General features: G+C 32.2%; 1 protein-coding gene and 2 long non-coding RNA genes across 3 annotated transcripts; all 3 read right to left on the bottom strand.

Moving 5' to 3' along the window:
- Positions 1–2,414: 2,414 nt before the first annotated feature.
- On the bottom strand, positions 2,415–5,847 carry LOC124443124. The gene has a single exon (XM_046993653.1). It carries the CDS (start codon positions 5,838–5,840, stop codon positions 2,415–2,417), a length of 3,426 nt encoding a protein of 1,141 aa, XP_046849609.1. The 5' UTR covers positions 5,841–5,847.
- An 11,659-nt stretch (positions 5,848–17,506) lies between these two features.
- On the bottom strand, positions 17,507–19,209 carry LOC124442521. The gene is made up of 2 exons (XR_006947273.1): positions 19,128–19,209; positions 17,507–17,696 (listed from the first exon to the last, which is right to left on the bottom strand). It is a non-coding gene; the product is annotated as an uncharacterized LOC124442521 (long non-coding RNA).
- A 651-nt stretch (positions 19,210–19,860) lies between these two features.
- Positions 19,861–20,395, bottom strand: LOC124442522. The gene is made up of 2 exons (XR_006947274.1): positions 20,319–20,395; positions 19,861–20,146 (listed from the first exon to the last, which is right to left on the bottom strand). It is a non-coding gene; the product is annotated as an uncharacterized LOC124442522 (long non-coding RNA).
- Positions 20,396–23,430: the final 3,035 nt, after the last annotated feature.

Raw genomic sequence — 23,430 nt, 5'->3', positions numbered from 1 at the left:
TTGTATAGTCTTGTAAAATTTTATCGCATATTCACAAGTCACCACCAAAATAACGTAAATGCGTAATGAAAATATTGATTACATACAAATTAGTCAAATAGCTGTCGAAGCAGGTTTCATTGTCAATAACAGTTTTTATCATTTCTACTGGTATAACTGAAAGCACAATGGTCTTAATTGATCATCAGTAGGGTTTTATTGTTACATTACGATTGACACAAGTTAACATTTAAATTACACGACGTATTGCCCGACTTTGTAATTTTGAATTTCATTCTATATAAGTGAAAACAGAAAATAAAATTCATTTAAAGAAAATGAATTCCCTTGTTCAAAGAAACTTGTGTCTATTAACGAGATAATGAAACATGACTTTTTTACATAAAAATTTGTCGTGTATACTAAATTAGCCTTAACAGCAGTTTTACAACGGGCTTATGTACGTGATGACAGTTTTTGTGGGTAGCCGCTGCGCATGTGCGCTTAACGAATGTGCTACACTGAAAAAGTGTCCGTCTGTCTGTCTGTCTGTCCGTCGTAATCCTCGGGGATAGTCGGATATACGAACGATGGCGAACAATACCGTTTTGTGCGTTTATTGCTTTCTCGGAAAAGTATCGTGAGTTTTATTCATTCGAAATAAAAACTATAACAACGAATCCATGCGCATATAAATATAATATGAATTTTATAACACATTTCGTATGCGTGAACTGTGAAGCGTCTGGCCGCGTTAAAGATCAAGCAGAAGTTATTTGCAGTAAACACAGAATCGTCGGTTTCATAATCCTAAGAAAGTGTCGTTATTTTGAGAAATATTAACTAAAAACATTACGGCCGAAAAATTGACTTGTATAGTTGTACGATATTCCTTGTCATCTATTCAGGTGGAACTAAACATGAGCTCCGATTTATGGGATGTACAAACGAACAATTTACTCTTAACAAAACTTCATAAAAACTAATAAATAAAAAATTAAGATACTATTAAGATGCAGGCTAGCAAGCGATCACAAATATCAATTATATCTCGTTCCAGCGACCAGTACTAGCAAATTGTACTTAAAAGGATGTATTATATAGCATTATTTACATTACTTATACATTTTTCGCTTTACTCATACTGACTTACAGTACTCTGTTGGTGAACTTAATCAAACACTGAAAGGAAAATATTGTTATTTCGAGAAATAGTATCTAAAAACATCACGGCCCAAAAAATTGACTTGTATAGGTTGTACGATATTGCAGTTGTCATCTATTCAAGGGAACTAAACATGAGATCAATTAATGGGATGTGAAAACGAACAATTTTTCTTCTCAAAACTTCATAAAAGCATAATAAATAAAAGTCAAGATATTATTCAAAGGCCTGCTCACAGGCGACCACAAATAACAATTATATTTCGTTCCAGCGACCGGTATAAGCAACTTGTACCTAGTAAGATGTAGTTTCTGGTATATATATATAGTCCAATTTGGCATTAGCTACTTACATTGCTTCTACATAGTTCGCTTTACTCATACAGACTTACAGTACGCAGTTAATGAAGTCAAACACTTAGAGCAAATGAATTTATTTTGCTTTCGAATATTGTACAAAACACGAATATTATTTCTATGGATTTACAGTTTTTGTTATTTTCCATCAAGTGAAATATGATACGTGTCAAACTATGAATAAGAAATACAAAGGACTTGTGATCATTTACAATCCACAACGCAAAGCGTTTACTTTCAAATGTAATCCAATACATGTCATAAGCGTGTTGTGTTTATGGGAATGACGTTCTATGAACGATATCTTAAATATGTCAGAAAACTTTTTTGAAACACAATTATAGCAAAAATGCTTTTTCGGTGAAAAAACTTTAAAAATTCGTGAGAAATCTAAATGACGTTACTTTCCTCGTTGCGAGGCTTGAGCACAGTCACCTGACATGGAATCTAAGCCTAAGCGTTGGAAAAATGCAAACAAGGTTAAACAATTAATTGATCATATAATAATATATTTGACAAGTTACCGACATGTACGCATTTCGTACCTATCTTTCATCATTTGTTAACTCACAACATTCCAATTGCTATTTGGCAATTGGGATTGTGTGATTACCAAAAATTTTTTATACTGGAAGTTTCGAGCTCGAATGATCAACTGGAACAAGTATGTTTGGTCACAGTACTTCGTTTTTGTCTTTCTGTGTTTTACTTGACCAAATCATCAGCAGACGAAAATTTTTCTACTGGTCAATGAAACGATATAAATAAAATTCATATGCGATATTTTTTACTTCTTTGTAGACACCATCAATAATTGTCTATTATTTACATAAGAAACTTCATGGTTTGAGTGATGCGTATTTATCAGGAAATATCAACATGTTTTTTGTAAGTTATATTGATCGATGATTAATTCATTCAGGAACATTAACTTTAAAAAAGTGAATTTTTCGTTCATTGAATTCTCTATCTGATATTACAGCGACAGTTCCTGTTTCGGAATGAATATATATCACTGGAGGGACATTACGATCCTCGTGTATTTTAATCTCCGCGCATTGTTTACCAGTCTTTAAATCTAGAGCAGTCAAACAGCAAAATGTATTTATTCCAATGTAGTAAGATTTATAAACAAAAAAGACGTCGTTTAAACAATCTCCCTTAAATGACAAAACAGCGCTCACATTCCCAGTCGAATGCACATCAATAAGACAAAAAGCATGATAGGTCGCTTTAGGACTTAGAAAAAGGACCGCTTGTTTACTATCATTTGTAAAATTGCAATTGTAGAGGAAATCTTCTACAGATACTTTAAGGTAAGTCTTTACCGGTATTTCTGGTACTTCTGCAGTGTGCCATGCTTCAAGGTAAAGTTCGTCCTCTGTATTTCTCCATTTCCATATTGTAAACTTTGTTTTGTTGACACTTAAAATTGTGGAATTATCAGGTGATACAGCTACTTTACAATCAAAACTATCGATAGGAAGACACTTGTTATATTGTATTTCACCGTTGGTAATTCTAACAACTCGAACGACATTTTCTTGGTCAATGCAAACTAAGACGTCACCAAATGTTAAAATTGTTTTTACTTTGAATCCAATGTATACATATTTAACCTCTGTATCGGCAAAACAGTTAGATGACATTGATATTTTCCAAAGATAATCAGAACCATCCCACATCCACAGTAAACCATTCGCCCACCAACATCCTAAAGCATTTTTCATTTTCGTGGATATATCTTGCACAATGGTACAGCGCTCAACGTGCCAAAGAACAATTTTGACGGGATCAGAACAAACGAAGGCTGCCAACAACGATCCATCCGGTGAAAAACAACAACAACTTTTAAAAAAAATCAGATGCCTCTCAGGAGGTTTCCAAAGATGTCTCCAAAAATCAAGACTGAGAATATCAAATCTGCTAGAAGTATTAGCCGAGAAGAAATCTTCAAACCAAACAAGTTTTCCTTGTTTCAATAAATTCTTTGCCAAAAATCTTTTCTCGTCACTAACATCTATTCTATTTCCAATAAATTGTAAATAACATGACACAGGTGGAAACATTGAAGCGTACATAACACTCATAGTTTCAAGGCGTGATAATTCCTGAAGTAAATCTTTACTCAAGAAACCTCGTCTTTCTTTTATAATTACCCGCCACTGGTGAGACATTAACACCATATTTGACGTATAAATCAGTTTATAAAATGATACCTTTTTTCCCGACCGATCCATCATTAATATCGCGAAAACAATTTTAACATCTGCTGCCCAACTAAAGTCGACATTTTTGCCACAATCTATCATATGATATATCCCATGCTTCAAAGCATATTCAGTCATAGCAGTTTTCATTTTATCTTCAAAAATGTTTATCGACTTAATGTGATGAAATTCTTTCTCACAAGCACGCCACAATAACTGATGTCCGTTTACTATGGACTGAGAATCAACTGTAAATTCATGCTTTTTATAACCATCTGATTTCAACCAATCGATAAGAGACTTGTGATACACGGTTACACGATCATCGTAAGCTGGCAAAATTTGAGATATCATTTCAATTACTTTATTGCTATCTTCAAACTTCATATCATCAGGTAAGCCTAAACACTTAAAAACAAACGACTGGGGCAGAAAATCTCGACAGGCCACCAACACTTCAAGAAACTTCTTAAAATTTTCATCTGCGAAAACAATATTGTGTGTCGATGAACTTATCTCTTTTAATAATGTTTTTACTCTAAGAAATTCATTCTTGTAGAAACCACTTAAGCCAAGAGGAACTAATTGTTCAATAATTTCCACGGTCAGTTCAACATCTACCGATTTTAGCTCTTGATGCGCGTGATAAGCATAAAGAAAAGACCCTTCACATTTTCTAACCAACAAAATTAAAACGTCGTCAGAAACAGAATACTCAGTGTTCCCAGAGCGACAATAGTTTAACTGATATTTCAAATACTTGTGAAGGTCTTCTTCGTTGTTTTTATCACGAGGTTGAGTTTTTATTTCGACAGGATTCATTTCTTTCAATTCATTTTGAACAGGAAGTTCTGGACGACTAGTGATAAAAATTTTAATCCATTTAGGTAGTCGGCAAAATTCTTTCGCTATCAACTCTAGTAATTCACTTTTGCCGTTAACTTGACTTTCATCTAATGCGTCAATGACCAAAAGCATTTGTTCATGATCTTGCAATGAATGCAATGGATCATTGAGTAAAACACGAAATGCATCGGCAATCGATTTTTTGGAATGGTTTCTGTTTAAACCTTTCTTCAATTGGGTTTCAAAGTTAGATATTCCATCACACATGGTATTGGCGAATGATTCGATTAACATTAGAGGATTAGAATAATCTGATTGATTATATCTGCAGAAATGACAAGCAGCCAGTTTCTCCTTTTTAGAATATCGTCGACACACCTCAGCAGCAAACACACTTTTCCCAACACCAGGACCGGCGATCAATACCATGACATTTGAAGCATCTTCACTTTTGTCATTAAGCCAGTTGTGAAGTTTTTCAAATAACCACTGTCTTGTGCCTTGGAAGTACATCTTGTTTAGTTCTTTGATGCGACCATTAAAATTAAACTTTGCAAGCTTCTCGAGATCTGAACTTGTTTTGTCCTGTAAAATCTCTCTTACTTCCGCTACTTCAGCTTTTGTTTCCATCACTTCTTCTTTTATGTCAGCTACATCATTTTTTATCACTTTGACATCTTCCTTGATTTCCTCAGCCGACTCGATCAATGTCATATCTTTCTTATGCCAGTCTTTCAACATTTCAATGTAATTCGCCTCGTCAGCACTGAGAGGAGCTTCCTTCAATTCATCTATTTCAGTTTGTTGAATACCCAAACCAACCAATGCTTTTGACGTTTCCTGCCACAAGTCCTCAAATTTACTGTCATCTAAACTAGTTGTGGTTATGTGACCATACACTTTGTTTCGATAATACTTTATTCTTGCAATATTGGATGAGACTGAGGTATCCGAAGCGGGAGGAAGACTATTCCATCCACTAGCTGGTGCTAATAGACCGCATATATTTCGCAATAAGACAGTCAACAATGAAATATCAAAGTTTTTAATGTCTGGTGAACCAGTTGACGGGTAAAGAAGATCCCATTCATCTTTGCCAATCACTTTGACTTTTAATGATTTCAATTTACTCTTTTTAGAAGGATCATTAAGTGTAGCAGATAAATTTGATGGTTTTAATAAATATTGCAATGTATCTTTCAATGCTTGCGTTCCTTTATTTATTAAAAGTTTGCTCAAACGAGCTCCGTTTGCCTCCTCAGTAATATTTAAATGGAAAGCCATTTCTTGAAATTAAAACTAAAATTGGTATACGAAATTGTGATTAACTTACGTATAAATTACTAGTTTCCTGAAAACTTGAAAATGTTAAAAACTAAAATAAATAAAGTTCTATTACAAACATTGCGATATTTGTGCTTCGTATGATAAATGTGATTGGTTCAATCATAGTCACATGACTTGACACAAACGTATTGTTTCCCATTAGGGCAACACAACATCAAAAAATTTTCGTTATAAAAATAAAGCAGTATGTCGTCTGTATTTTGTCTTGCGGATATATTAAGACTCTATGGGAAAAAAAGATCCTTTATTTCATTCGGATGCGTGTAGTAAGAATTGGCAATTTTCGTTTGATTTAAGCTAGCTAGACATTTTCGAAAATAATCAAGTCTCTTTTAAACTAAGATATGTTTAAAAAAATGAAATAAAAGTAAATTTTTAAACAACATCCATTGATGATGCAAACTTTGTTTATTGATGACAATAGGTATAAGGAAGTACTTGACTAAGTATTTGTGTTTGCACGAAAATTAATTTAGATTTCCGATTGCTATACAAGTTTTATATAACAAGTCATTTGTATTTTTTTCTATGTACGTTTATTTACTGTAAAAATGGTAGAGCAATTTTAAAATAATTACTTGAGTGAAAAAAAAACTTACAATGGAAGGTAAGTTTATCTATTTCTAATACCAAAATACCATTTTTACTCTCGGAAGCACCAAGATAAATAGCACTAAACTTTTTTTTACTTAATTTAAAGTCCACTGATTTGATCAACTGAAGTACATTGAAATTGGACCATAAAAATGACTGGAGGAAAATAATCTATAAAATATACTAAGACTGACTGTATCGGATGGAACAGATCATTTTAAATAAAAAAATTTAGAACAACGAGGGATCTGTATTTTGCATAGCTCTATAAAGGCTTTTTCCTTTAGTAATCTTATTAAGTAAATCAAACGTTGATTTGTATCCATTTGTGAAATTTGTCACAATGTCACAAATTCATGAACACTGATATACAATCTTTAATGTTTTCTAATAACGTCGTAGTTATAAGGTTGTATTGCAGTTTTATTCACTTGCTTGCAAACGAGTATTATGTATTCGAGTATCTTATTATACCAAAGAACTTATTTATTATTATTGGTATTATTATTATTATTATTATTATTATTATTATTATTATTACAATATTATTAATATATTTATATATTATTATAAATTATTATTAGACAATATAACAAAGCTGCATTGTTTAAAAAGACAGAGTTAACATCAACATTTCAAATTTCCAAACAGCAATGTCATATTTAAGAATTTAGTCGTTGGACCGATATCTACGTATGCAAGTAAATTCATTTTACTACAAACACTTCATCACTATTTTACCGTTTTCCTTGAAGAAGATAGATATTTCCGTTTTGCTTTTACATTTTACCATTGCGCAGAAAATTAATGTGCACTTTATCGTAGATACGTTGGTTTATAGAAATATTTTGATTTACAAGGAATTCGAATAATCACGAGATTACATACATATAATATATTAATCCTAACACGGTTTTTAATATGCACATGAAAAACATGTGACTTGGACGAGATTTGAACTCGCACCTTCGGGATACTAGTCCGCCGAACTAATGGAAAATTTACCGTTTTCATGGAAGAAGATGGATATCTTCGATTTGTTTTTAAATTTTACATTGCGTAGAAAATTAATGTTCATTTTATCATCGATACGTTGGTTTATAGAAATATTTTGGTTTACAAGGAATTTAAATAATCATGAGATTACATTGTTATGTAAATCAAAGATACACCATATGATTTTGTTGTTGTTATCATGTTAATCTTGGTATTTTCGATGTGTAATGTAAGCGAATTTATAAACAGATTCATAAACATTTATAAAATGTTTATGAATCTGTTTATAAATCTTGCTTAAAAAATTCATAAACATTTTTCTTATCCTCAAGTACTTCAATATTCATATACTTTTATTTAAAACTTAATTATACAACACAGCAAGATTAAACTTACCAGTAATCAAAGCATTTGCAATCATCTACTATCTGTTAGATTAAATTTGGGAAAAGAACACATTGACTGTTCTTAATAAGTATCAACAACTTATGGGTTAAGCGAAAGTTCTATAGAATTTTTATAAAGTATGACGAGAATAGTCCAAACAAAGTATAGATTCATCTGTATGTAAGAAACAACAAACTTAACACAAAACTCTACAAAAACACGTACATCTGAAATTTACAACATCATTTAATATTAGATGTGCAAGTTTGCATCTTAATAATTTCTATGAAAATAACGACGATTAAATCTTATGAATAAGCAGTTTTATAAGTAATAATATAGGTACAAAAACATAAAACGCCCTCTTTTCAGGCAACTAATGTAATCGAGTCCTTGCATGTTCCTGCAATTTTCCCATTTTTCAGGAAGACTTTATTGTGTATTCTTTACATTTGTTTTAATTATTCATGATGATTTATAAAATGAAAATTAATTGGACATCAATAAATAAATGTTTTCTTTTAAAATGATGTTTAACTGTTAACTTATAGTTTTAAATCAACGCATAAAAATCAATTTATATATGCAAAGAATATGGCAATTTATGATTCTTAATTTGTTGTGGCTATTGCTAGAATTGTATGAAATACATATTAGCAGTGTTTAATACGTAGCTATGGACAAACTAACACTCACGGTTTTCAAGAATCCTTTGATAGACTTCGTTTTAAAGACAGACGAGGAACGACGAACGATGAACGACGAACGAACAACGACGTATATTTGCCAATTTTAAGTGATCAGATGCTCATCATGTAAAACCACGTAGATGCCCAATATTTGCAAAAATAACTGTTAAATTATAATTTTGAATCAACGCATGAAAATCAAGTTATATATGCAAAAAATATGGAAATGTATGATTTTTAAATTGAAATGAATAAATCTTTTCATCACATATAAAATTGGCGTCTACAATATTCACTGGAAGATGCAGCTATGAATGGACAAGAATAAATTGAGCTGGCTTGTGAAATTTTCTGCTCGTAATTTTAAGTTTTTAATGAAAGGAATTTAATTAACGGAGATGATTGTAGTCAATGAAACTGTTTACATGAACATGTTTCCATTATAAAATACATTTACCACGTCAGACATCAATGTCATATAACTGTGAAAATTTTGCCTCAGCCCTATATTTATTAAACCACATAAAATATTTCCACTTCAATACAAACACATAAATAATAACTTGCCGTTTTCCTTAACGAAGGTAGAGAACTTTTGCGTTGTTTTTAAAATTTAGCAAATTTGGATGTGCAACTTACAAGTCTGAAACGTCGCAAAATATTTTGTGAAAGGAATTCAAAAAATTTTTACCAAGAATAAATTCTTATGTAAATTAAAGATACATCTCGTGACTTTTTTATAGTTATTTGTGGTATTTTTAATCTGTTTTGTAATAAATTTGATAAAAAGATACAACAAAGTAACTTTATATTCTTGAAGTGTATTCTCTTTCTATGCTTGCTTTAGAGCTTCACTAGCTATTTTTATACTCACGTGTCTCAATTGTAAACTCAATTTCCCAAGTAAGATTTAATGCATCAGTAATCAAAGTAATCGTAATCATGAACTGACAGTTAAATAAAAATGTTTACAACAACACTAAAACTGTTTGATGTTTAGTAATTAAATTTCAACAATATATATGTAAAGGAAAACTTTTATAAAGTAGGAAGAGAATACCCAGATAAGGTGAATTAATAACTACAAGGAACAACAAACACAGCACAAAACTTAGTATTTGTCAAAAGTATTCGGACTTCAACAACGAAATTTTTCTTTTGACCAAAGCGATATTAAAATGTTAAGTTACGTATTTGAATTAACGTAAGAATAAAATTCTATTAAAAGGGGAAATGGCACTTTGTAATTTCTTCTGCCAAAATGAATAATTCTTTACACAAAAATTTATGCGCAAGGTAAAATTGTTATAAACAAATATCAATATAAGATGCTGCATATTGCCGATGAAATTTCCGATGACAAATTGAGTCTAAAACTCAAGATTTTTGATTTAAAGACAATTTAACAAAGCTGCATCGTTATCAAAGACGGAATTTACATTAACATTTCAAATTTCGAAATAAATTCGCCATGCCAAACAGCAATGTCATCATTGTCATGTATAAGAATTTAGTCGTTTGACCGATATCTACGTATGCAAGTAAATTCATTTTAATACAAACACGTCATCAATAACTTACCGTTTTCCTTGAAGAAGATAGATTTCTTTGTTTTGTTTTTACATTTTACATTGCGTAGAAAATTGAAGTGCATTTTATCGTAGATACGTTGGTTTATAGAATAGTTTATAGAAAATGGTTTATAGAAATAGGTTCACAAGGAATTTAAATAATCATGAGATTACATTGTAATGTAAATCAAAGATACATCGTATGATTTTGTAATTGTTATCATGTCAATCTTGGTATTTTCGACGTGTTATGTAAAGGAATTTATAAAAAGATATATAAAACTTAAATTTGGCCATAGACACAAACATATTATGCTTGCTTTAGAACTTCATAAAACAATTTTCCAATTCTCAAGTACCTCTATATTCATATATTTTTATTTAAAATGTAATTATACAACACAGCAAGATTAAACTCACCAGTAATCAAACCATTTGCAATCATCTACTAGCAGTTTGATTAAAATTGTGAAAAGAGCACATTAACTGTTCTTAATAAGCATCAACAACTTATAGGTGAAGCGAAAGTTTTATAGAATTTTTTTAAAGTATGACGAGAATAGTCCAAAAAAGTATAGATTCATCTGCATGGAAGAAACAAGAAACTTAACACAAAACTCTACAAAAACACGTACATCTGAAATTTACAACATCATTGCATCTTAATAGTTTCTACAAAAATAAAGACGATTAAATCTTATGAATAAGCAGTTTTATTAGTAATAATATAGCTACAAAAACATGAAACGCCCTCTTGTCAAGCAACTAATGTAATCGAGTCCTTACATGGTCCTGCAATTTTTCCATTTTCCAGGAAGACGTTATTGTGCATTCTTCACATTTGCTTCAATTATTTATGATGACTTATAGAATCAATAGTAATTGGAGATCAATCAATAAATGTTTTCTTAAACATTTATTCATTGATCTCCAATTACTATTGATTCTATAAGTCATCATAAATAATTGAAGCAAATGTGACAATATCTGCACGCGTTGTGGCTAAAACTCCGTCATTCTTAGATGCCTTGAAGCTGCTTTGTTTTCCAAAGTACCATTTAGTAGACGCATACCCAACATTATGCAAAGTTTATTCAAATGCAGTGGCCATACCCATTAGCTCAGCAACTGCTGAACGTTGTTTTTCTTCGCTGAAGAGAGTAAAAACGAGGATTCGATCTACGATGGTACAGGAACGCCTGGAATCATTGCTTTTAATGGAAGTTGAAAGGAAAACTCTCGTTTCTATCGACAAAGATAGAATCATCCCTATCGACAAAGATAGAAACCTCCTATCGACAAAGATAGAAACCTCCCCAATGCTTGCAAAGGCATTAATATAAATATATTTTTCTATAAAAAACAAACAACGTAACAGACATATATTTGCTTGATGATACTTAGTTTTTAAGTTACTTTCTTTTTTATAAAGATTCATGTTTGTGTTTTATAAAATAAAAATAACTAAAATACTTGAAAATAGCTATAAGAAAAGGTGAAAGGGGCGCAAAATTTGTGTTGGCCACCGCAGTAAAAACTATGCCACCACGCCACTGGTCATCATGTTAATCTTGGTATTTTCGATGTGTAATGTAAGCTAATTTATAAAATGATATAAAAACTTAAATTTGGCCATAGACAATATCATATTATGCTTGCTTTAGAATATCATAAACATTTTTCCTATTCTCAAGTACTTCTATTTTCATACGTTTTATTTAAAACTTAATTATACAACACAGCAAGACAAAACTCTACAAAAAGACGTTTAATGTTAGGTGTTCAACATCATTTAATATTAGGTGTTCAAGTTTGCATCTTAATAATTTCTACGAAAATAACGACGATTAAATCTTATGAATAAACTGTTTTATTAGTGATAATATAGCTACAAAAACATGAAACGCCCTCTTGTCAGGCAACTATGTTTTTGAATTAACGCATAAAAATCAATTTATATAGGCAAAGAATATGGCAACTTATGATTTTTAATTTGTTGTGCTATTACTAGAATTGTAAGAAATACATGTTAGCAGTCGTTAATACGTAGCTATGGACAAAGTAACACTAACGGTATTCGGGAATCCCTTGCTAGACATCCTTTTAAAGACAGACGAGGAACAACGAACTATGAACGACCAACAAACGACTTATCTTTGCCAATTTTAAGTGATCAGATGCTCAGCATGTAAAACCATGTAGATGCCTAGAGTTTTTTTGTAAAAAGTTTAGAACGTTGATGGTTTATCCATTGTATCCAATTTTAAGGAGAAAAAGTGGCTATTTTGTTGCCTTTATTTACTGTTTTGTCCAAAGTCCACTACATTAACTCAAATCGATTATGTCAACATGCATCATTTACTGGGCGATTGCCAAAAGCATGAAATATCAAAGTCGCACATTAAAGCGTACATAACCGGCGGCACAGATAACTTATGTTGCCACCAACTGTAATGGAACCTCATGTTTGTTCTCGATATAGCAAGACCAGTTATTTTTGTCTAGCTACGCCACTGATCGATGCTCATTAGACAAATTATTCATCCATTTTCTAGATGCCAACCTTGGTTTTTGACAACGTATGTTTTCAGTTCAGTTTTGATAATTTCCTAACTCTATTAAATATTTCACTCATGGTAAAACTTCTGCTTGGAAAGCATTAATTACATGTAGATTACCAAGTTTTGCCTTCGTAGGAATATGCTTCTATAATCACTTAGTTGTGTGTTACATCCAGACCAAATTGGAATCACGTTAATTCTGCTTAGAATATATACAAAGGCAGAATGAAAGGTCTTTCTTTTTAGCATCAACCTGTGCCAGTAAATAAATTTCTTCTCTAATTTCCCTGCTCTGTATGGCATTGTACAATCTACAGTTTTACCTTCCCCCCAAAACTAAGACTGGTGTCGTTTTTGGCACTTGACATTGGTATGTTTTCTCATTTTGGCAACTCAGTCACTGTACTTTGTTCCATATCAAAAGCAATACTTCAATTATATGAGTTGCTACTTTTCCAGTGTTCAACAAAATCATCAATATCCCAAGCCAGAATAGTTGGAAAACTTCTTATGGCCATGGCCTAATGGAATAGCAGAATAGATTCATCTCTATTCAGAATATATTCAGAAGTTCTTTATTGGATGTATTTGACATACAATGTCCAAAGCAACTTAGTAAAGAAATTACTGAATCCAAATATGTCAGTTGTCTGTGAGCCATAACAAATGCTATGCTTTTAATTCAGATTCACAATGCTTCACAATTGCTTTACAGGTTTGCAACGCCTTTAAAGCAAATTTACAAGATCTTGTTGAAGTCATGTTAGTCTGGCATTATTTTTGCCCTGAATTTAACTAATAATAACTTAAATGGAACTAAATAAATATCGTTGGATAATTCAAAACTAAAATTTACAATGCAATAAAAACTATTATGCAGTATTTACAGTTATTCACATTTTTAGTAAAATAAAAGTCACAGTGCCATTACTATTTTACACTTCGATCAAAGATAAAGTTCTCTGTTAAAAGAAACTTCAAAGACCTACCCAAGCTTGGTTTAATGGAGATGTTCGAATGATACTTTTCAACTGTTACAAAATTTGCAAATTAATCTTAGTGAACAAGCTGAAGAACTGATTCAAATGACAAATCTCATTAGTACGTAATGCGTACAACTGTTTAGTAAAATCATCTGTTAATCTTAAAGTATGGCAAAAATTGAGTTAACGTGTTGTGATTTGATTGGTTAATTTCTTGGTGCATCATTAGTTGTAATTAGTGCCCACGTAATAAAGGAAACTAAGCACATCTTATATTATATTCTATTTATCAGCAAACGCTTTCATAATTACAAATAGAATTGCAAAAGAATTTCAATGAATACCTCCTACATGTTTAGTACAAGGAATTTAAGGTTTGATAGCTCCTTTGCTCACTTGGTATATAGTAATGGGAATTGTTCATGTTGTTGCTGAAGATATGTGAAAATAACTACCAGCGTCTTCCCTTTAAAACGAGGAATCTTATTTTGAAAGTGAAGAGGGAAGCAGTCACCACAAGAGATTTGTAAGAAGACTAAAAGTTTACTCTACAGAGGCGTAATTAGAACGTTAATTGGGGGGTGGTGTATATTCATGTATTCAGTTTTCCCCTGTTGATTTTTTTAAATTTAATCCACTTTCAAAAGAAAGGCACAGCGGAAGGTATGGTAGTGCAGAGCGGAATAAATGTATATGCACACCCACCCACCCACCCTCAATTCACGTTCTAGTTAGGCTTCTTTATAAAAAGTTTGTTTGTACAGATGGAGTGTTGTGAGAAGAGCTCTTTATAGAAGTTCATTGATGAAGGATTGTATAAGGACCATGCAACAGACAATTTTGCTGCTTCTCAATGCGATTGTAGAAGGATTAGTTCACGTTTCATTCACATATAGAAACTTTCAATTATTGTATACGTTATCTGTATGAATGTGTAACTAAACATAAAAATTAGGAACGATTTTCGTTTAGCTCAACAAAGACTTATAAATTGCTTTTTTTCTCAAATTTTTGCCAATGATGTATGATTCATCGTAATTTAAAACCAGTCAACATATTTCATGACTTGAACAATCCGGTCGTGTGAAGATCAGTGACTATCGTTCATTGACCACCCGCATCTCTACACGAAGCGCTCTGCAACCGGCAAAACTGATAGCGCTCGTGATATTGTCGATTTTAATAAACCAGAGCATGTTGTATTTCACGTTTTCAGCCGTCTTTAAAATGAACAGATGAAGAAACCGTGAGATAGGAGTTTTGATGATATAATATCAAAGTTACTAGTTGTCCATATATGTTCGTTGTTTCCTTTTATTAGAACTGAAGAACTTGAGGATCAATTATCCAGCTACCATATAAAGATCAACTGACAACGGTTCCAACTTCCGAAATACAAAACATTGAAATTCCGGTCGATATATTACTTCGTTTTCGTGTCAAATCTCGGAGGTTTGCAAACGGTCTCGACTTCTCGGAGATTGAAATCAAACCCATTCATACTAGCAAAACTATTTTTCATTTTAATTTTTGCTTCAATGTAAGTAATTATTTTTCCTGAGATCATAGATCTTCGGCAAATTTCTTCAGTTGTCAGAAAATCAGTAGAAGAAATTAAGACTGCGACCGGAAGAGGAACAAAATAGCCGCATCGAAAAGTCGATTGAAAAGTAAAGTATACAAGCAAATAAGCTCCAGCAAGTCCAGATATCATGATATTTTTTTGATACCAGTGCATTTGTAATGTGATTGTTGTTAATGATTCATTTGCAAGGTTTATTTATATTGAGCTCCAGGGAGTTGCAGTGTGCAAATGAAGATCTAGAGGTTTTCATTAGAGAGTAAAATACGAAGAAATGTAATTTTCAAGCAATGCTAAAGAAACACCATCGCGTTGTTACTGGCCAGTCAAAAAAACAAGAGAGAGAGAGAGTTCTAAATTTAATTTGTAAAGGCGAAGTTACTGTAAACTGAAAAATAACAGCCACAAAAACGTCATCATTTTTTCCAAAAACTGCAAAGCACATAAATAAGCGTAAGACTAAATCTCACAAAGTGGAAAGAAAAGCTATTGCCAATTAACTATCTTATGCAGATTTCATTTTATTTCATACGTAAGTATTTGTAGGGGTTCCGTTTTTATGGAGGACACCCTTATGTATCCAAACAAACTAAGATAGGTGCGTACATAATGCGTACAACTGATAAGTAAAATCGTCCAGAGATACAAAATCATGACTGCATCTGTGTCCTTGCTTTAATTGCATGTCACGTGACTGTATTTAAGACTGTTTTCGCAAATTTTACCCCAAACTCAGACACTGATAAATGGTAATTCATTCAGAAAAGATTGGCTTTTAAAAACCAATTTATGCACCTAATTGTTTAGAAACCTAATTCCAAATTATATGAAATCTGAAGTATTTGTATTCAATGAACTTAATGCATTCTCACGATTCTTAAATCTACGACATCTAAATCATAATCATCAACATTTATAAATATTAACCGTACATCCTGTGTCCCAAGTGACACATTGTATATACACTTTGGGAGGTTACATTGTATATACACTTTGTATAACTATTATATATAATAATATTAAATATTATATATATATATCAAATTATTATTTTAATAGATTCAACGAAAATTAGAGCCTTAATTTTTAGTTCTCCAAATATGAATTAACAATTAACAAAAAGCCGCATCGAAATGTCGATTGAAAAGTAAAGTATACAAGCAAATAAGTTCCAGCAAGTCCAGATACCATGATATTTTTTTGATACCAGTGCATTTGAAATGTGATAGTTGTCAACGATTCATTTGCAAGGTTTATTTATATACTAACAGCAACCTTGGTATGTGTTTTATAACTCATCTTTTTGTAAGTATGTAGCTATATTTGTTATATTGGTGCTGTGTATGTTGAATGTGATTGGCTCATTCGTAGTCACATTTTGACTTAATGAGGAAGCAATTTTCCAACCAGGTAACCAAATAAAAACTAGTTTCCCGCTAGTTTTATTATCAACGAACAATATAGCTATGGAGACAAAAACTTAAAAACCAACATTTCTTGAACTTATAAAGCGATGAAATTCAGCTTTTAATAGGAAAAAAAGATTCAGAAAACACTCTGAAGTAAACAAAAATTCTATCATCATCCTCATGACATCTTGCATTGAAATTTCTCCAGACAGAGATATCTTTCCTGGAAACATTGGGACTGACTCGAGGAAAACAAAACTTATTTATAGACAAAATAGGGTCAGTACATAAGAGACGAATGTAATTTTTAAAATTTAAAGCATTAGATATTTATTGGTTTTAAAAGGAAATCATGAGTGACGCTGACTGAAGAAATGAGCAGCCTCTTCTCCACCCCCCCTCCCCTATTAGCATTCTACTAACGGCCCTGACTACATGGAAAATTTGGTTATTTGACTTTAAAAATAGGATAATGTTATTTGACTCTAAAAGGGGCATTATGCTACTTTTTTGTATTGTTTAATGACATTCCAACTATTAAACTTTTATTTAACTCTATTTAAAGAAGCCCGCAAACCGTCATAATCAGTCGAATGTATTGTACAACAACGCCCATTCCTTAATGATTTTAGAGAAACCATGTTTGTAAAGCGTCAAATCTGAAGTAAAATTAGGAATGTTTTGATAAAGTTCATACAGTATGAACCACAATGTTATGGTAATATTAACAAAAACAGTTGAAAATCGTTGAAACACTTCCAATCACCTCATGCAGCGTAGAAATTGTATTTTAAATAATGAAGATAATGTAAGAAATCATGTGTGCAGAAATAGACTTATTGAAAATCTTTAATTGAATGATTAGATGCGTTTAGATGTGAGTAGAAATAGACTTTCTCCAAAATTTTTACTTGAACAACTTTGTTCAGAGTTTTCTTAATTGTGTTCCCAGATAAAATCCGAAAATTCTTACATCCAACTTAATCAGCCTCAGGTTCTTGCCAGTTTTCTTTGTGCCAATCTAAAGAAAGGAAGAAATCCCACTTTTTAAAACTACAATATATTTATTTTCTAATAGGCGCATATATATTAATTTGTTTTTATATCAGCTATTCTATTTCTGCGAACTAAACATGACTTCGTTCAGCACAAATCTGTTCAATAATACATCCATGGGCTTAGCAAAGTGATCAGGAATTGAACTTTGTATATTTTGGCTTGCAAGGAACTTCTAGCTCTAAAAAGGATCTTTTAAAATGATATCACTCATTCATACTTACCATCAAAATAAGATGTTAAATTCGTCTACATGTTAAATTTGTAGCGATTACTCAAAAACTGTAACTATAGAAAATTATAGAGCATGCTTTATTGTCAATCAGAGTTTATAACATTTCTTTTGGTATGACTGAAAACACATTGGTCTTAGGATGTTTATTATAGTAGGATGCTTATTGTCATATTCATTCGATTACCACATGCAAGTTTACATAAAATTTTACATTGTAACTTTTAACCGACAATATGATAGGGAATTTTATTTCAACAAGAAAAAACAATAAATAATGTTTATTCGAAGAAAGTGAATTCATCATTCAAAAAACATGTCGTGTATATTGAAGAACACAGCTTCTACAGAGTTAAGTTAATCATCAGAGTTTTTTATCAATTGTTAAAATCACAGCATTCAACTTGCCGTTGGCTAAAATTAGGATGATGTTTTCACCGATGTCTTTCAATGTCCCAATTACTGCAGCACATTTTTTGGCGTATTTTTACATTTCTAAAAACCTTAGACGCATATCCATTGGTAAGATTATATTCTTTAGAAATAAAAAACCAATAGTGTTTTTCTGAATGTAATTTGAAAAAAAAAATTGAGGAGCTTTTTGATGTACCCTGAATCCGCCGCTGTTTCCTCGTGTTTTAGTTGTGCAATTATCACTAATGGTAAAATATATTCATGGTGACAAATTTAAAAATTATTTTGAAAAGAGCAAATACCATGGTGAAATTGTGAATGGTAAAATACTAACGTAAGTAATTTACGATTCACCATCATATTTGCTCTTTTCAAGACAGATTTTAAAGTATCGTAATTTGAGAAAAAAGCGTTAATGATATAACATTTGCTGTTCTGAGAGCTTTTGAATGCATGCTTCCAGTCACTTTTATTAACAAGCATGTTGAGATTTCGTAGAAATTCAGTTTGTAAAAACAGGAAACATAGTGCTCAATCTAGCTACCAAAAGTATTTTTAACTTCGAAAGAGACAGTCATCATGGAATACAATAATACACTCGCGTTATTGAACACATAAAAGGTGACTGGGACTGAATCATTAAAAAGTAATTACCCTTCGAAAGAGGCAGTCATCATGGAATACAATAATACATTCGCGTTATGGAACACATGAAAGTTGACTGGGAAGCAATCATTAAAAAGTAATTACCCTTTGATATGTGTATTAATGTAACACAACCAAGTCCATTCGTATTGTGCATCTTAAATATCTTTTCTGGAAAGCCACCACTCGATGGAATGACAAAAGACAACAAAAAGTTGCCAGCCCAGATTAGTGATCCTGGAACATATAATTGACTGTGCAATTGAGTCTCTTCATTACAGGATGGACATTGGGATGTAATTGAGATGTTACTTCCATTTGCTTTGCAGTTGATTTCTGGGTTCTCATGTTTGCGCTTGAAACAAAACTTAAGCCAATAGTAATAGGCGAGAAAGGAACACAATATACTTTTGCTCCGCTTGAAGACTGCTTCCCGCCAAACTGACTCTACACAAAATAAGGAAATATATAAAAACATACAACATTTGCAAATACTGATAATAACCAACCATTCATGATCATCAGTTTTAGTTTCTGTTTCTTGATCCAAAGTCTTAAGGTTCTTCAGCTTCTGCTTCATATTCCTCATCATTTGATTCATCATTATTACTATCCATTTACGTTTCGTAATATGGTGCAGGGTTGACATCTATTTTGTGATTTTTGTTTGTTGTCTTTACTACTCTCCATCGTGATTCAAGCAATTTTACTAAAAAAGTATAAGGTAATCGAATGTTTCATAGATAAGTATAAATGTAAAGTCATATTCAAATTTGCGATCCTTACTTCTTACTCTTTTTCCGGAGTGTTTTACCTTTAACATTTCATCTTTTAATTATTTTTTGCAAGCTCTCAACTGTATTTAATAGCATTCGCTTTTCTTCCACCCACTTAGCACAATGAGTGCAATTGTCATTCTCTGATGCCATATCACTGGGAACAAATGATGGACTGGTGAATAGTTCATTTGGTGGATCATCTGCTATTTTCTGGGTGTCAAATATCTCAGTGAATGGCATGTCTTCTGTCAGAATAGCATCAGTCGAAGAAGCGATCTCCTCATTTTAAGAATGTGATGTGCTGCTGACACTCTTTTTTGGGAAAGACAAAGCATCTTGCATTACCTGTAAATATGAAATGTTAAAAGTTGGCATAAATTGAATGTCTTTGATTCAAAAGTATATAAATATTAATTTAAAAATTAGTCCAGTTAATAATACTATTACATAGCCTACAAGCCTAATTTTGTTTATGTCTCTAATAACGAAAACATATTTGAATACATAGAAACAGTACCTACAACTCGTTTATCTCTGCGTGATAGAGTATCCTCTTTTGCCTTTGATGGCAAATGCACCATCGGAATAACAAACACACCAAATTCATCGCGCTTTAACCGTCTTGAACAGAGCGCATCCAGGATTTTTTTCTTGTTAGTACAAATGACCAAATGCCGGAGGCGTTCACTATCTTGGGAGTACGGAGGCATGCTCTCCCAGAAAATTTTGATACACTGATCCTTAAAATGTAATATATGGCGTTTAAGCTGTCGTCTAAACCTATTGTTTGTTGTGATCATATCTCGAGTAAGGTCATATTTATCACGTCTTTTAAAGTCACGTTCAATGGACGCTAGATTTATCATTTCTTTGAAGAGTTAGTTAAAGAGAAGCAACGTTAGACCATCAAATTTTAGTTTTGACTGGGCCGTAGATAAAATGTTAATTGGGGGAAGGAGTGTTTTTTCATATATTTGACTATGCCTGACTGATTTCTTTAGAAAAGGAAATCACTTTCAAAAGTAATTACTCGCGCACAATTGAATATATCTCTCCCCATTAACGTCGTGGCTAAGGCCCTCATCATAGCTTATCAGCATGCCTAAGACTAACTGTACAAATGAACTTTTCGCTCACCTACGCATCTAAAATAGGCCAGGTCTTTACATTCTCAGCCTTAAAAATATCTTTATGATTGGCCTGTACATGATTATCACTAAAGACACTCATTATATACCTTGAAAGACCAAAAACTTGTAACAATTCCATGCAAAAGTAGAAGGTGATGAACAGATCTTAACAAAGCACTATGTGAAAAATAATGTATTTTATTAAAATAAGTTCAATAATGCTCACAGGTACATTCATGCAACCAGTTATGAGGAAACTGTCCATCTTTAGCCCATATAGAGAATTTATCATGTTTGTCATGTATAAGAAGAGTAATGACTTTCTCAATTTCAGAATTTATAATTTTAAAGAGTAACAGGTAATACTAGTAACATCAAATTCGTTGTAATACATAGAATTAGATGCCGAGGGACATCATTAGAACATTTATAAATGTCATGGCTTTTTGATGACAGAAAAAATAAAAATCTTGGTATCAAAATAAATTTTTATTATTGGTTATATTTAAAGAACTTGAATGAATATGCCTTTAGGGATTTTAGCCGAAGTTCCGCACTCTGGGGACCCATATAAATAATAAACTTTACTTACTTTTGCAACGATTCAAAAAAAAACGAAAAATTTTCATATAAACTTTAAAGCCTAACAATTTGTTAGTATTCTCAAAGGTATTTTAATTTTTGAAGTTTTTCGCCATTTTGAATATATACAAATAATTCTGTTTAACTACACATAAATCGATCACCGAAATGGACAATTTTCTACTTTGAACAAGATAATTGTTTTACTGGAGATTATTTCTTGAAACGTGTGCTTTGTTTATCTAATCCACATCCAAATAAGTCGAAAATAGCGTCACCAAGCGTCCCTATTTTTAACCGTGTAATTCAGTGCTTTTGCGCGCCCGGGGTCACTAACGCCTAAAATTAGAGCAAGCGCTTGCTGCATGACATGGATTAGATAAAAATACTTCAAGACATTTAATTTGAAGTTTACTTTATTAGCAAATATGCTATTGTATTTCGAGCATATACAGTTTAAATGAAAATGCAATATCATTAGAAACCATTTGAAGAAGCACACGGTAGGTTTGGTTACCGAGGGACTCGGGATGATTTAACCATACAACCGGTAGCGCTTGCTTTAAAATGATATGTTTAATTTTGACATTAATCACATATATGACGTTAGTAGGAACACAATTGGTGAACATGGAAACCGTCGTGTAACTATTAAGTAAAATATGTGACAACGTCTGCGGTTTGTTTTCATAAAAGCCATTAAAAGAGAACAAAACAATGCACTTTCATTTAAAGTATGTTTCTTTTATAGTTTTTATAAAGACATTCCACATACCTAGACCTGGTGTACTAATCGTTTATTTTTTAACGCTGGTTAACGCTGTGGCTTTCAGCATTGAAATTCCCTAGAATGAAGTCATCTTTAAAAGAAAACAACATATCATTTTTTAGAATTACAGTGATTGCCACGCCGCTCCTAAAACTGTAAATGTCTTAACAAACTGAATACTTTCTAAAGCTTCAATTTGTTGAAGAATAAATAACTATAATTAAGATTGAAATTTGTTTCCAATTTTTTAAATTTTAGTCATCTCTTAAAGATTGGAATTCATCCTTTAAATTTTTAAAGGTACTAACCCTATACATGTTATCTGAGCTTAGCAGCTACCCGCAGCAGCAACTACAGCGAATGCCTAAACTATCTGAACTTCCTACCTGCGCATGACACCGGCATCCACCCTGAAAAGGAATGTCCCTTGAAGGAGGTAACCCATCATGCCCTTAACTTAACCTAACCTAGTTCTTGTTGCACCTACGGTGACCTCCAACTGGGGTAGATTGAACTAATCATGCATTATAGGGGATCCAGGAGTGCCTTAATCGTCACCGTAGAAAGCCGTTCATGAAATTGGCAAACTACAACGACTGCATGCTTTTACCGTACTAGGGGAGAGATCTTTTCTTTTCACCAGAACCACCATCTTTGGTGAATCATCGCTTGATCCAGTCTTCTAAAGTCTTCTTACAGATGCATTTCGCATCCTTTACGCTAAGGTACCATTTGTACCCACTAACCCCAAGTAGAAGTTGCCTTCCTTTGGCCAAACTTCACTCGCATTTCCAATCTAAGCTATTATGATCATCGCGTTTACACAAATATTACACTTACTAAAGAACAAATTTTACTAAACCAAAAGTAAAAACGAATTATATTATAACAAACCAAATCACAAACGAATTGTTTGAATCAAGAAGAAAATTTTTACAGCCTCTTGAACAAGACTTTTTTTGAATATGCACGTGAGAACTTCAACAGGAAAGTGCATTTATTAGTTTCTTTGCATTTAAAAATTGTCTTACAGTGGAATATACTGCACACCAGGATCTTTTTGAGTATCACCAGAATTGTATTAAAGACATAGCCTGTTAGCAGGCTTACTACGTAAGGACAAAGTAACACTCATGGTTTTCGACGAA

The sequence above is a fragment of the Xenia sp. Carnegie-2017 genome, unplaced genomic scaffold, assembly GCF_021976095.1.
Source record: "Xenia sp. Carnegie-2017 unplaced genomic scaffold, XeniaSp_v1 HiC_scaffold_20, whole genome shotgun sequence".
Taxonomy (NCBI): Eukaryota; Metazoa; Cnidaria; class Anthozoa; order Malacalcyonacea; family Xeniidae; genus Xenia; species Xenia sp. Carnegie-2017.
The sequence above is the reverse complement of the archived record's forward strand: the minus strand, read 5'-3'. Positions and strand labels throughout refer to the sequence as shown.

Bases quoted from the DNA above. Each gene is read 5' to 3' on its own strand.
- LOC124443124 (XM_046993653.1), bottom strand. From the start codon at position 5,840: ATGGCTTTCCATTTAAATATTACTGAGGAGGCAAACGGAGCTCGTTTG.